Genomic DNA, 13,215 nt, shown 5'->3' on the forward strand with positions numbered 1-13,215 from the left:
ATTATTCCTTTTATCACTAATGTTTTCACTAAGATTATTTTGAACATATATCTTTTATACAGTTGTAGAGTGCAGGATACAATTAACGAAAGCGCAATCGTGTACCAACAGTTTTTCTTTATTACCATTAGTGCGATAGCAAATACTGTTACAATACATCGTATAGGAATGGTGTACGATCGGCAGTGAAGCACGGTCGTTGTAAATGTGTTTCTTCGCTATTAATAATTATTTACTCTCCCTATACGGTTAATAAAGTCAACGCTAATATCTACTATAAGTTAATACTATTGTCTACGTATATAGCCTCCGTTTTCTCTCAAGAAGTTGCTTTTATGTGCAATTCTTATTTCGTGACAACGAAGCTCTCGCACGAATGTGACGCTTGCTACGCTCGATCCGATATTCTTTTTCCTGGCAGTGAAATTGTCGACTTCTGCGACGAAATGTAAAAAAAAACGAGATGAGAAATTTGTTTTTACTCGATTTCTATAAAAACAGCAATACGTTGTAAACGCATTTGCAAATGGCTACATTTAAATTGTCATTTTTATTTGACATTTAATTTATAAATTTAGCAAGTTCAATATACTGAATGTATATGACGAGTATTTTATCCTGCAATTGTTAACACTTTACCACTTGGAAGTCTATTTTAATCAGTTTCCTTTTTGTTGTCATCGCCTATAAAATAAAACAAAATAATGTGAGTACTATTTCAAATTTAAATCTTAAAATTGTATAGCGTTTTACGAACAGAACTCGAGAGCGGCTGATAAAGCGTTAACTATTGCGTTGCTATAAATAACAACGAAATCTTGCTCCATTATTACGACTATAACGCGTGAATACTAATTTTATTTTTATATATCGAATTTGATGCTTTATCTCTCTTCGTGTATATATCAGTATTTATCAGTATTTTCAAATAATTTTTCCGAATGGTTTTGTGTACTCTTTATATCGGATCAAGAAGCAAAACATTCTCCATTTCTCCCAAGTCTGCGAATAACAATATCGTGAGAGAGCTTAAAATTTTTGTATGGGTGTGTTTGTTTGTATACCACTTATCATTACTGCTTAATACTATTTATACTGGCAAGCTATTGTTGCGTACGTTACATCTAAGGTATCGTTACACCTTTACGTCAACGATCTACTCTGAATAAATTAGTTTAAGGCTACTTTTTCTCTCAGCTCGTCATTTATCATATTTAGTACTTGAGAAACTATCGTCGAATCACCTGAACGGTTAATATATCACAATCGTCACGCGATAAATCGATCCGATACTCAAAAGGACCATTAAATAAGACTGTAGCAAGTGAATTTATTATGATTACTATGATGAGAATTATTATTATCAATTACCAGTTGCGTATTATTTAGATTACAAATAGTTATCTAAATAATATCGATCTATAAATTCGATTAGTTGGTTTGTTTCATGCTCGAGAGGGAAAATGCTTACTTTTCAAATTATGCTGGAAAGCTAAATAATCTCTCATCAGAGTAAAGAAATCTGAAAAAGAGAGGGATTCCATGATCTTGCACATGCATCCGTGACAGAATACACGAGTTACTTTTGTCAAAGCAGTTGTTTTTTTCTCTCTAAGAATTTTGACAGAGAATGACAACTGGCCAAGTTTCACACAACTGCGTGAATTCTCGTATCGGACAATCCTTCTCGCACGACGAATGTACAGAGTATCGTATGTAATATAATAATAACTTACGCTATACTAATTTTTCTCTTATTATTAGACCTGTTACGGTGCTTATTTTGGTCTAAAACGGACGTCAATGCTAATTAGATTCGCGTATATGTGACGACAATATAATACTAAAATTACGATAATTATAAGAATTTAATCTCGACGGTAATAACATTAATTGCAATAATTTATGACGATAATAATATGTTAATTACGGTAATAATTATACAAGAATAACGATAATTTTTATTAATCGTAACAATCCGTAATCATGAGAAATAATAGCGCCAAGTAATAAGATGGGTTATCTACAAGGGAGTGTGATCGCGGATGATGAATCGTGAATGCCATTACGTACGTACGACGACAGTCTTCTTACCGTAATTACACATACCTCTATTTCTACGCTGATAAATAACGGAGTCCTTCACTAACTTAAAACAATATTGACGTGTTTGCGTCGAAAGCACAGTGTAACAAAGAAAAAAAATAAAGACTACATCAATTAACACTTTAACTGACGGATCGTTTTATGTGGGGGAGGGAAAGAGGAAGGGACACATAGGAAAGGAGAGAAGGAGGGAGAAAGGGGGCGAATGTGCGCCAGTAGGCCGAATCTCTAATTTTATAACGACGATGTCGCTAGCATGATGTGTTGTTGCGCAACAGCTTTTCTACCGCGTATTATATTTGCTCAACGACAATACAACGATAACGACATTGTTGTTAAAAGTTACAGAATCGACTACAGGACCGTCAATTCTTTCGTCACGGATTATTCGGTGCAGTTACATAATTTCTAACAATATTACTGTTCGTTAATACGCTAATTACACGCATCCACGCACTCACTCATGCACGCGCGCACGTACTGTCACGCAATTAATTAATCGCGACTCGCGATGGACACACACACGCGTGGGTTCGTATACATATCAATACATACATGCATACATACACATACATACACACATATGCGTGCGCGCGCTCGTACATTCAACCAATAACGCCGCCGGCCGAATGTCGCTTGATTTCCCCACGAGCCGATTTTCTTGCTAGGAAAATACGCCAGAAAAACCGATTGTCGATCACAGACTTCTGTATAACTACTAGACTGCTAACTCCCTTATATATTGCTATGTAAAATTGACCCCGAAAAGTATGTATCACGCACCGGAAAAAAGTATCTGCGCATGCCTGAAACTGGTGTTCCAGAAGAAGAGAGGATATAAATGTAATATGGCCGATGCCGTAATCTGCTTAAATATTGTACGTATAGAGTGAAAAACGTCAGAGTAAAATACGTTACAGTAAAAAATTTTTAAAAATAAGTGATTGATCAATTGTATACCTACATCAGAATATTCATAGATTAGATTTTTTTTAGTGAAACAAGTGCCTTCATTTCAAGCTCGGCACATACTAGCGCGTTTGTTGAAAAAGACTCCGATGGAGTTTTAGACGCATTGGCTGATCTTACAGTATATGATAAGATACATCAGAATGCAATAATGCCTAAAACGAGATGCTATATTGTGAATATTGAACCACCAGATAGGCGCATGTGCGAGATTTCTGTACATATTTTTCGGAGTTATGTACTGAGTCGAAGTTAGAGGAGCAGTCTAGTAGTATATAGAAGTCTGTGTTGCCGATTCGTGGTTGTATGGCGCGCTATCGTGGAGAACGATTAATCAATTGCACGAGTGCCTCTCGACGAAGGGCGTGAGAGGAAAACAGAGTAGCCGACGGCGACGACGTCACTTTGCACAGTTGTACGTATTAGAGAAAAAAAAAGGAACTAACGAGGTTTCTCCGGAGTGACCTGACCTACTGATCGTCGAGCAACTCGTTGATCGTCTCCGCGGACTTATTCCAACGAAGCGCGACAAAAGCAGGAACATTCGTTTTTTATCTCGGATAAACTTCAATTTGAATTTCAGAGCGCGCGATTCGATTCAACAATCCTGTGGCTTTCCCGCAACGAGCGCTGATTGCGGGAATGTGAGACGAGATATTCTCGGATCAGAGATCAGATCGAAACCGGCCGTCGTGCGTATGAGTGCGCGTATCAGTCTCTTCTCGTATGCGTCTGACGAAAGGAAAAGGGAGGAGGAACGGAAGAAAAACGTAAAAAAAGGAAAGAAACAACAAAGCGCCGATCTTGTACGAAGACTCGTGAACACGGCCGAGGTTCCACGATTATATAATCCCACGCAGACGCATCGCGGAAAGCGTCGTTGTTCTTCGTGATGCGTTGCGCATGCACGTAAAAGAAATGAAAAAGAAAGAAAAAAATGCGAAACGTTCGTCTCGAAGTAAAACATGTGTCCGGGCGTATTTTGTCGCGTTGTGACGGGTAAAAATCTCTCCCTGTACCCTCGCGCACAAAAAACACGAAGCATCGTCGAAAAGTGTGTCCCAACTGATTGGCGTATCGTTAAAAAGCGATTATATCGTCTCTTATCGTCTCTTCCTCGATCGCGAGGGAAAGGGACGAAACAACGTCCGCCGCGGCTCGTTACCGCTGCTCGAAAAAGTGCGCCGCCGCCGATCGTTCGACGACGGGATCGCCGTCGGGAGTGATGATCTCGCGGCGAAATTCGCGCGGTAAGGAAAGAGCGACGTGTGTCGCACGCCGTGGCGAAGGGCGACGAAGGGTGCCAGACGAGATCACCGACTGCGGCGCCTGGCACCACCGATCTTCTCTCTCTCTCTTTGTATACAATTCGGCGCGTCGAACGCCGCATTTGGAAGGCATTTCAAAAGGCATTGAATTCCTAGTGTGTATTGTCGCGAGTTGACATCAATTATTATGCCTTGACCTACCTACGAGCACGCGAGATTCTCTGCTGCGTTTGTACGATTAAGAAAAACCGCGGCGAGCGGAATCGACATCTCGGGCTCGATCGTGAGTCTTCTCTTTTAGCGTGCAAAGTGGAAGTTTTGTCACTCGAAAGCATCTGCAAATGCTCTTCACGTTTCGCGAGTTCACGCTCGAGGGAAAGATTCACCATCGAGCTCTCGCTTCGACCTCTGAGCCGAACGAGGCGCGCGTTTCGACATATTTCGAATTTCTCGAAACGTGCTCATTAGTTTACGAATGTATTGCATGTGTACGTGTATTCGTGTCTGTGTGCTTGACTGTCTGTGCGTGTATTTGTTATTGCTCTCCCGCGGGTAGAACACGGCTCGTCGCGTGTCAAAGTCGTTTAAAAAAGTGCGTCATCGGTGAACTCGATGACCGGTGATTTCGTTGTACTATCGAGAGCTACTTTATTTCCTGCGGATACTTTCAGCGATATATCGAGAGAAAAAGGTTCTTTCGAAAAGTCAGGGCAGTCGCGGTTAGCATGTCCCGATTGAGTCTCGTGTGTTCGATATATTTCGTAACTCCTTTCATCCCTGTAGTACATTCCGCATTCATGTCGCGCGCGAGGGAGGAGTGCCTCCGCGGTGATCCTCTCCTTCCCTCCCCCGGCGAGTCCTCCCTCGGACATCAACACACACACATACGTTTCCGGTGTGTTTAACTCGATCCGAGATAAAGTCGCAGAGCGCTCGATTTCTTCCGCGTAAAAAATCGCCACTCGGTGGCGAAAGAGGCATCGCGGTGTAAAAAGGACGATCTGCCTTCGAGCGATCGCGCAGACGGATTATTCGTGCAGAGCGACGCGCACGTCAGTAAATTGTGTGTACGCGAACGTGCGGAACGTTTTTGCACGCTGTATCGCAGGCGGTATGCAACGCGCGCGATGGAGCCTTTTTTATGTATTTTTTTTTTGTTTTACACGCTCGCCCGCTACCGAACAGGACCCCCGTCCGGACTGATCAGCGATAGATTGCGCTGGAAAGCTGCAACGTTACATGTTAATGCCACGGAGTGAGAGGAGGGGGAGGGTGCGTGGTCCCGCCCGGAGTAACGACGCCGATGCAAATTTATGCTAAGGGAAAGGGAAAAACGATTGCTCCTAGATTCGATAACACCCGATGAATAATGAAGGAAGGCGGAGGACCCGCGGAGGAAACTCACGATGAACCGATCGTCCTTTGGTAATACGAGGCAATGAACGCGCGGCGAGGTCGTTCGCCGTTTAAACCTTTTTCGTTTTCAGGACCTCGAATGGAAAAGAAAAAGAGTATGAAGAAGAATCGCCATTAGATTCTTAAAGGAGTCGCGCACCGGGACTTCGTCGAACGTTGATCCTTCGGGCGTTGCTGCAGTCTCGACGGATTATAACGTAATCTATCTATCTATCTACCGAGAATCTATCTATCTATCTTTCAGATAGATTTTAGATGTTCCATAAACTTTTTCAAAAATTTTGTACAAATCGCCGCGCGTGGCAAGGCGCACTTCCCCAAATTTCTGACGAACAGTATAGCGAATTGCGTATAACAGTTAGTGACAGCTATAAAGAAAAGAGCGACTGATACAACAGATTTAAAAGAAAAAGCCGACTCGTGTGAGGATTTCGCAAACCGGCCGTGATCATGATCGTGACGCGTTCGTAGATAATCTTCGTGTCCAAGTGATTGAGCACAGCAACGATACTCTGTTTACGTCTATCGTTAAAAGTGATTAATCTTACGGAGAGATGTAATCGTGCGTTCAGCCGATATTATTAATATCAATGAATGTTGCCGCCGTGCGGAAAAAAGAAATAAAAAGAAGAAGTATCAACTCTCTCGCGCGCCTCGATCATAAATCACGCTCGTTGCTGCCCGTTAACGAGGCCCGTTAACGAGTGAAGAGTAACGCGCGTCATTGTCTATTTAGTCGCGTGCTCGCGTGCACGTATCGCCAGTAAACTCTGATATATGAGTGAGCGATCCGTATCGATTGGATTCGCGATGCGTTAAAAAGCGCCGCGCGTTTCCTCTCCAGCAGTTTCCCGACGCACAGCCCGTCGCTCGACGAGTCCACATTCGCGACGTCACGGTGTCACACTGTCCACGAAGTGCGACCCGCCGGGTCAGCAGGATCTCGCTCGGGAACAAGGTTCCGCGTTACGTAAAGCGTCGCGCGACGGAGAACAGTCGCGGAAAAGTCGCCAAGTGCAATCTCGCGATGCTCTCGCGGGGAATTCTCACATTTGCCGGTGAACGAAAGCCGTCGTTGGGTGCTTGTTACGGGTGGCCCTCTTCGATCGCCCCCGTCGCCGCGCAATCTCGACGGAAACGTTCTTGTCGAGAAAGCGTCGAGAATTGCAGCAACGTGAGACGACAGTTCCTCTCGCGATAGTTCCGATGATCTTCGACGAAGGACCGCCGCGCGCGAAGAGTTCACGGTGAATCGCTCGAATTACTTAACTACCGCGCTTGCATCCATCCTCGATCGCAACGATGGATCGTATTTGACAATCCTTCTGAACGGAAATGTCCCAAAAGAGCGCGTCCAAATCATCGGTGAACTTCTTCGGAAGCCACGCACGCCGAGAGAGAGGGAGAGAAAAGGGCACACCACCCTAGCAGATGGTCTCCAACGGTGCGGTCTTGGTGCTCGGATTCTGCGTCACGCTATCGCCCATGCTGGGCATTCCGTGGCTGGTCGTGCTGTGGCCGTTACCCTGCCTTCCGGCGTTGGTCTGCGGGTTCCTGTTGCAGAGCCTCTTAAGCGCTGCTCTGACCTGCGGCTGGCAGCCGACCGCTGCAAAAATCAGTACTCCCTGGCAAGCGTTTATCAAGTCGGTGAAGTACCAGATGTACTGGGGCCCGCCGACCGCCCATGAGACTACGTCCGCCACCCAGGTGATGCCCATCACGATCACGAGTTTCATGCATATGCGACCCAGCGTTGCCCTGAAGCCAAAAAGAAATTCTTTAGAATTAAATAGATATCAAGTTTTAATATAAATTCCTTGATATTATACTTAGACAACGCAAACTTCGCAAAAATCTTTTAAAGATATCCAAAGGACACTCTTCCCTATTTCTTTCAAGCGACTTTTAGATGCCTTCAAGACGCCTCTTATAGATTCGCGGGTAGTTGGTCAAACAGTAACTTTCAATTAAATAGCAGACAATAAAGACTCTCAGGTGGCACAAAAGAATTCAATCGACAGGTCGATTGGCACGTATTAACGAATGCTAATCGCGCACTTGCGGGACCTTTCTTGTGTTTGTTATGCGATTCTGCCTACGCGAAGCGTCTTGATAATACACGTGCGACTTGGAAACTCGAGGCGAAACACGCTGTCAGAACCGGAATCTGAATTCGAGCGGTTCTGGGTCGGCAGTCCGAGAATAATGATAATAGAATGTCATGTAAGTCACGTTTGTAATATCAGCCGAGCCTGTCTGTTAAGCCCGCACATGTGAACGAGAAAGGCTACGTACGCGAGCGAGCGTGAGGGATCATGAGTGGAATTGATTGTAATAGCTCGGTTGACATTTCGCCATTGTTTATGTTACGATCATTGTGTTAGCAACATCAAAAATGCGACACCGCGAGAAATTATTTATCACGCTGCGCAACGACACGCCCACCGGCGGTCAATAAAACAATCATGCGCTTTACGTGACGTGTATAATGAATGTAAATACTGCACGAGACTAATTGACATGCTCGATATGCAAAACACGCGTAGTCTCGTTGCAAAATAACGCGTAATTATGATTCTCTTATTAATTATCAAGTTCATTGACTCTTGGAAAGAGTCCCTGTTTAGAGAAAACGCCTCTGAAATACTAAGAACTGGGATACTAAGATCTCTGTTTTCCCGCGACGCGAAACAGCTGAACTCGTCACGACAACTCGTGGTCAACTAATTGCGAATCACGCTTTCGAGCTTGCGTGTCGAGAATATTCAGAACACGTGACACGTAATTACCTCTTCGAAAATTATTAAAAACGCCGATCCGTCAGAGAAAAAACTTGTAATTAATTTATTTCTTTGCTTATTAGAGTACAAGCGACCACGTAATTTCAATGTCACGCGCTTGAAATGCATCGTGCGGCGACAGAAAACGAGTTAGAAAATTTTCGGTAAAAGTCGACTGCGAGAATAGCGAATCCGATGATTCTCGTAAATTACAGCGGGATTATTTCCGATCGACTAATCTCGCGCTCCTCATGATGACCATTGATTTTCCCTGCTGGAATAAGACGCTTCGGATGCACTTGGCACCGAGATCGGGCACGAAAGACACCCGACGGATAATTCGAGTTTTACGACTCTTCGCGAGCGGGAAATATAATGGCCGTGAAATAGACGCGCACCGCGCGAAGGTGATCGCCCTCGGATAGTTATTAGGCGTTATTAAGTGAGAGTCACGCGAGAGCAAACGCGTTTACAAGGGAGAGTCCGCGAGTGCGAATACACGCGTATCATCGATTCGACGCGCTCTGCATCACATATAATATATGCGTCCCCATCGCGGAGCCGAAGTCAAAGCATTATTAATGCGTTCCGTCAGAATATTCGCAGGCCGTAACAGCGGCGAATACAGAGGCATATCGCAGAATTATGGCGTCATAATGTCGCTCTGCAAACCGTCTGTCCGTCTGGACGGCTGGCCGGCCGGCGTTATCCTGGCGCATGTCGTGCCACGGAGAATTCTATTTTCGTTGGCGTCGCTAATTATTATGAACGGACCGCGTGCAGTCAGTCGGTCGCGCGAAACCAGAAGAGGAACTCCAAAGGGGAAGCGAGCACCGTCATCGCGATAGTCTGAAAATAACGCCGGCGATGGAAGAAGGAAATGACGGGCAAAGGAAGATACAGGAAACGACGACAGTCGCCAGGATGACTTAGGAATTCGATCTGTCAAAAGACATCGCGCGCGAGACCGTGTTCATGTCTCAATCGAATATTCACGGCAAGTGCCAGCTGCTTATGATAAAGCGTGTCGCACGTGCGAGATATTTCAGCAGTTTCCTTTGTCTATGCACGAAGAGAATTTTTTTCCTCCTTCGTATAAATTCTTTTCGATTTTGCTGTGTTTTAGTAATTCAGGAATAAACTCTCAGTGAGGTTTATTTTTTGTTAAGGAACTTAACAAATTTCGCTGGAAACAGTATTTTAATAGCACATTTCAGTTCCTAAAATGTAAGCAGTACATATGAAATGAGAAAGCAAAAAGCTCCCTACTGCACAAAATTCTATAGTAGCTTTTACTACAAAATTCTCTCTGTGTGGATATCTACGAACAATATTTGCGCGAATAAAAATTTGATGTGACTGAATCTGCCAATTATTCTATTGGAATTGACCAATCATATTTATGGTTGGCAAGATTAACCAATCACGGTTGACATTTATCCGACAGATAAAGTTAACCGGAGGTGAAGAAATTGGGCCTGGGTGACATCTTTCCTCGTCGTGTCAGACTCTCTACATTTTATGCAGCTTTTAAAGATCGTTGATTGAAGAAACTTATTGCACTGAAAGGGAGAGCAGTAGTTGATCCAACTAAAATTATAATTATTTTTGGCTCCAACCATATTTTTGATCGTTCTAACACGAAAATGGTAATGGTGATACGCATATAAGGTTATTATTACTAACATAGGAGAATTTAATATAAAAAAATAAAATTTAAATAAAATTTAATAAAAAAATTTGTTTGACTATAATTTATAATAATTATTTCCCCATGTGATTATAACTACAAATATCAATCATTTTGCTCTCAGTGTGGAGCATGGCCGCTCGAGTAATCATTTCGCATCTTCGAGTACGAGAGAGATAATTGCAATTGTCAATTAAAATTACGAAATAATAATTTGATACAATTTACTGCCACACGACATGAGCCGCGACAGCCATTGGGAGTCGATTCTACAAACAAAATACGCCTCGCGTTTGTGTCGGCGCTGCCGGCTCGCAGGAGAGCCGCGCGCGGTATTACCTCTGTCATACATTTGCGCGAGAATTTTACAAAATCGCGAACAGTGGTTGTAAATAAATGAAAAAGGTTTCGGAACGTTGGCCGAATGAATGCAGCGCGATTGATCGTGACAGCTGTCGCGCGTCGAACAAAGAGTGGCCGGAAGCGGGACGTATTGGCCGGAATGAAAGAGAAAAGAGTACGGCATATCGAGGGTCAATATTATGAGCATGGCGAACAACAATAACCAGAAAATTCCTACGGGAGCGAGCGGAGGCGGAGATGGAGGAGGTGGTGGATAAAGTGCGAGCGAACGAGGCGGAATGGTCCATACACGAGAACTCCGTAAATATTGAATCCCGCTGCACTACTCTGTGGCCGGTTGAGTGTGTAAGGCGAGACAATAAGGAGAAGGAAGAGATGCGGGAATGAGGGCGAGAGGGCGGAGGAGAGATCGCGCATGGGGCGGGAATTTCGGAAGGCAACGAACTTGGCACAAAAGACCCAAGAAAAAGAGGTCCATTATCGAGGAGGAGACAGAAGAAACGGACGCGCGATATTCGTGTGAATGTCGGATTTCTTTTCAGATCGCACGCTGTAATATTAACACGTTGACCGTCACGGTGATCATTAGTGGCCGGCGCTGTGATATCGCCATGTGTCACTAATTTACGTATAAAACGTAATCAACATGGCGTGTCAAATTATCTATACGATTATTGGCTCTAGGAACACATGAAAGAGCACATGCTCAATCACAAGACGGTTTGTACACTTTTTATCGAATCAAAACGCAGCTCTTCGAGTTGTCGCAATTTCTAGCCGCTGCTGATAAGGACCCGACGAAATGAACCAACGAATATATGCATCGTGGAAATGCATTTATTCAAACTTGATTATCAGAGTGCTGAAATAACTGATGGGAGTCAGCGTGATCGTGACGGTTGATGAGTTAAATAATTTTTCCAAATTGTATAATTATGAGCGGAGTCACATAAATTGTCGAGAAGTCAAACACTGTGCGAGAATGAGGAGCCCCGAGGACATCAATGAGATATAATTCCATTAGAGTTTCATGCTCTCGCATTTATAGCATGACAGAACGCTATAAATATGTCCTCTCACGAGGAAGAACAGAAATCGCGGATATCGCGTGTCAAGTTATTAACGGGTTTAATCGACTGAGCAAATGATTGATATTGGAGCCACGAGTCCGTGACCGCGCTCGTGCTCAAAGGGACGAGGCTAAACTCGGAAGATAAAAGCGACAACGCGGATATGCAGACGAAAAACGAGCCGGGGCGGACCCGCTGATGCCGTTTATTCGCGGTTGCAAATAAATGTCAATCTTCGCGGACGGCAAGAATGGCGGAAGGTCTGCGAACCCGACGACAGAGTTAATTGACACGAGGGCGACGATGACTGGGGAATATCAAGTGTGTCGGTCCGAGAGGGGGTCGTCGACTTGATGCAAAATTTTCAGCATCGTTCACCGCGACGTCTTGTTTACTCGCGCGGGCTTTCGAAGTTCCTTGACGTGCGTGTACTTCATTATTTACAGGCGGCTGCGCGGCATATGCGCGCGTTATTCTTGCAGTCGTCTTACGGCCGACAACACGCCCGTATGCGATTCGCTACAAAAATATGGGGATACAAGCGGCGGAAGGGTCACCGAGTGCTCTGCGCGATGTGTTCTGCCGGCGAAGCTATCGGGGACGAGGCGGACGCGATAAAGTTGGCGCGGAAACACACAAGACGGAGAATCGCACGGGTGAGGAGCATCAGATATGACAGGACAAACAAGTTATAAGGGCGTATATCAGTCCAAGAGGTAGAAGTGCATCACGTCCCGGGTGCGACTCCGCGCTTGTAAATCCTCGCTCCTCGGAGCGGTCGAACGACTCTCCGCGGTGCCTTCCACCGTGAAGGAGCACGTGAGGAAGCATGCGTCACACGAGAGCGCGACACACGACGTGGGATATAAAAGCCGAGGATCTCTCTTCTCGCAATTTAAGCGTCACAAAGTGGCGGCTTACGGCCGCGACGGCCGCGCGTGTATCAGAGAGCAGTCATGTAAGTGTATTTATATGATGCTCTACGTGCACCAGAAGATACTATCCGTCGCGACGCTCTCTGCGCTTCTCCGTGCTTCTCTGCGGACGCGGGCGACAGCGTGAAATATTTTTTGCCGGTGAATCCTGCTATCCGCTATCTCGAAACCGAGGAGAAACACAGATCTCCACTTTGCGCGACCACGAGAGGGAAAAAAGGCGTAGAGAAAAAGAGAGAGAAAGAGAGAGAGAGGGAGGAGGAGAGGGAGAGAGAGAGAGAGAGAGGAAAGCGCGAAAGTGCATCGCGGCGAACTGGATCTCGTCGCGTCGGATCCGCGATCCGACACGCAGCACCTCCCGGTGACGGTTATTGCGAGTGTGTTTCACCGCGTTTATGCCCCTACGGCAACCACCGTCGCCTTTTGTCGGCAGCGAGGATAATTCAAGCAGACTCTCTCCTTCTCGCCCGCGCCCGTCAAATCGGACGTGACGTCTACGCGTTTATTTGCGCCCGCCGTGACTATTTGGTCGAGCGCTCTCGCTCGTGGACAGGCGCGGGACGTTTTAAAATGTCAGGGTGCGGATAACACACACATACACATCGGGGATTTTTCGCG

General features: G+C 45.0%; 1 protein-coding gene across 1 annotated transcript in view; it reads right to left on the reverse strand.

Moving 5' to 3' along the window:
* Positions 1 to 97: 97 nt before the first annotated feature.
* Positions 98 to 13,215, reverse strand: part of LOC116846766 (probable G-protein coupled receptor Mth-like 1) — a 192,015-nt gene continuing 178,897 nt past the window's right edge. The window contains exon 7 of the mRNA XM_032821030.1: positions 98 to 7,517. Within this exon, the coding sequence (XP_032676921.1) occupies positions 7,184 to 7,517 (334 nt within the window). The 3' untranslated portion in view covers positions 98 to 7,183. The remainder of the gene's footprint in view (positions 7,518 to 13,215) is intronic.

This window comes from Odontomachus brunneus, unplaced genomic scaffold, assembly GCF_010583005.1.
Source record: "Odontomachus brunneus isolate Ranch 3 - 2012 unplaced genomic scaffold, Obru_v1 Obru_scaffold_004, whole genome shotgun sequence".
Lineage (NCBI taxonomy): Eukaryota > Metazoa > Arthropoda > Insecta > Hymenoptera > Formicidae > Odontomachus > Odontomachus brunneus.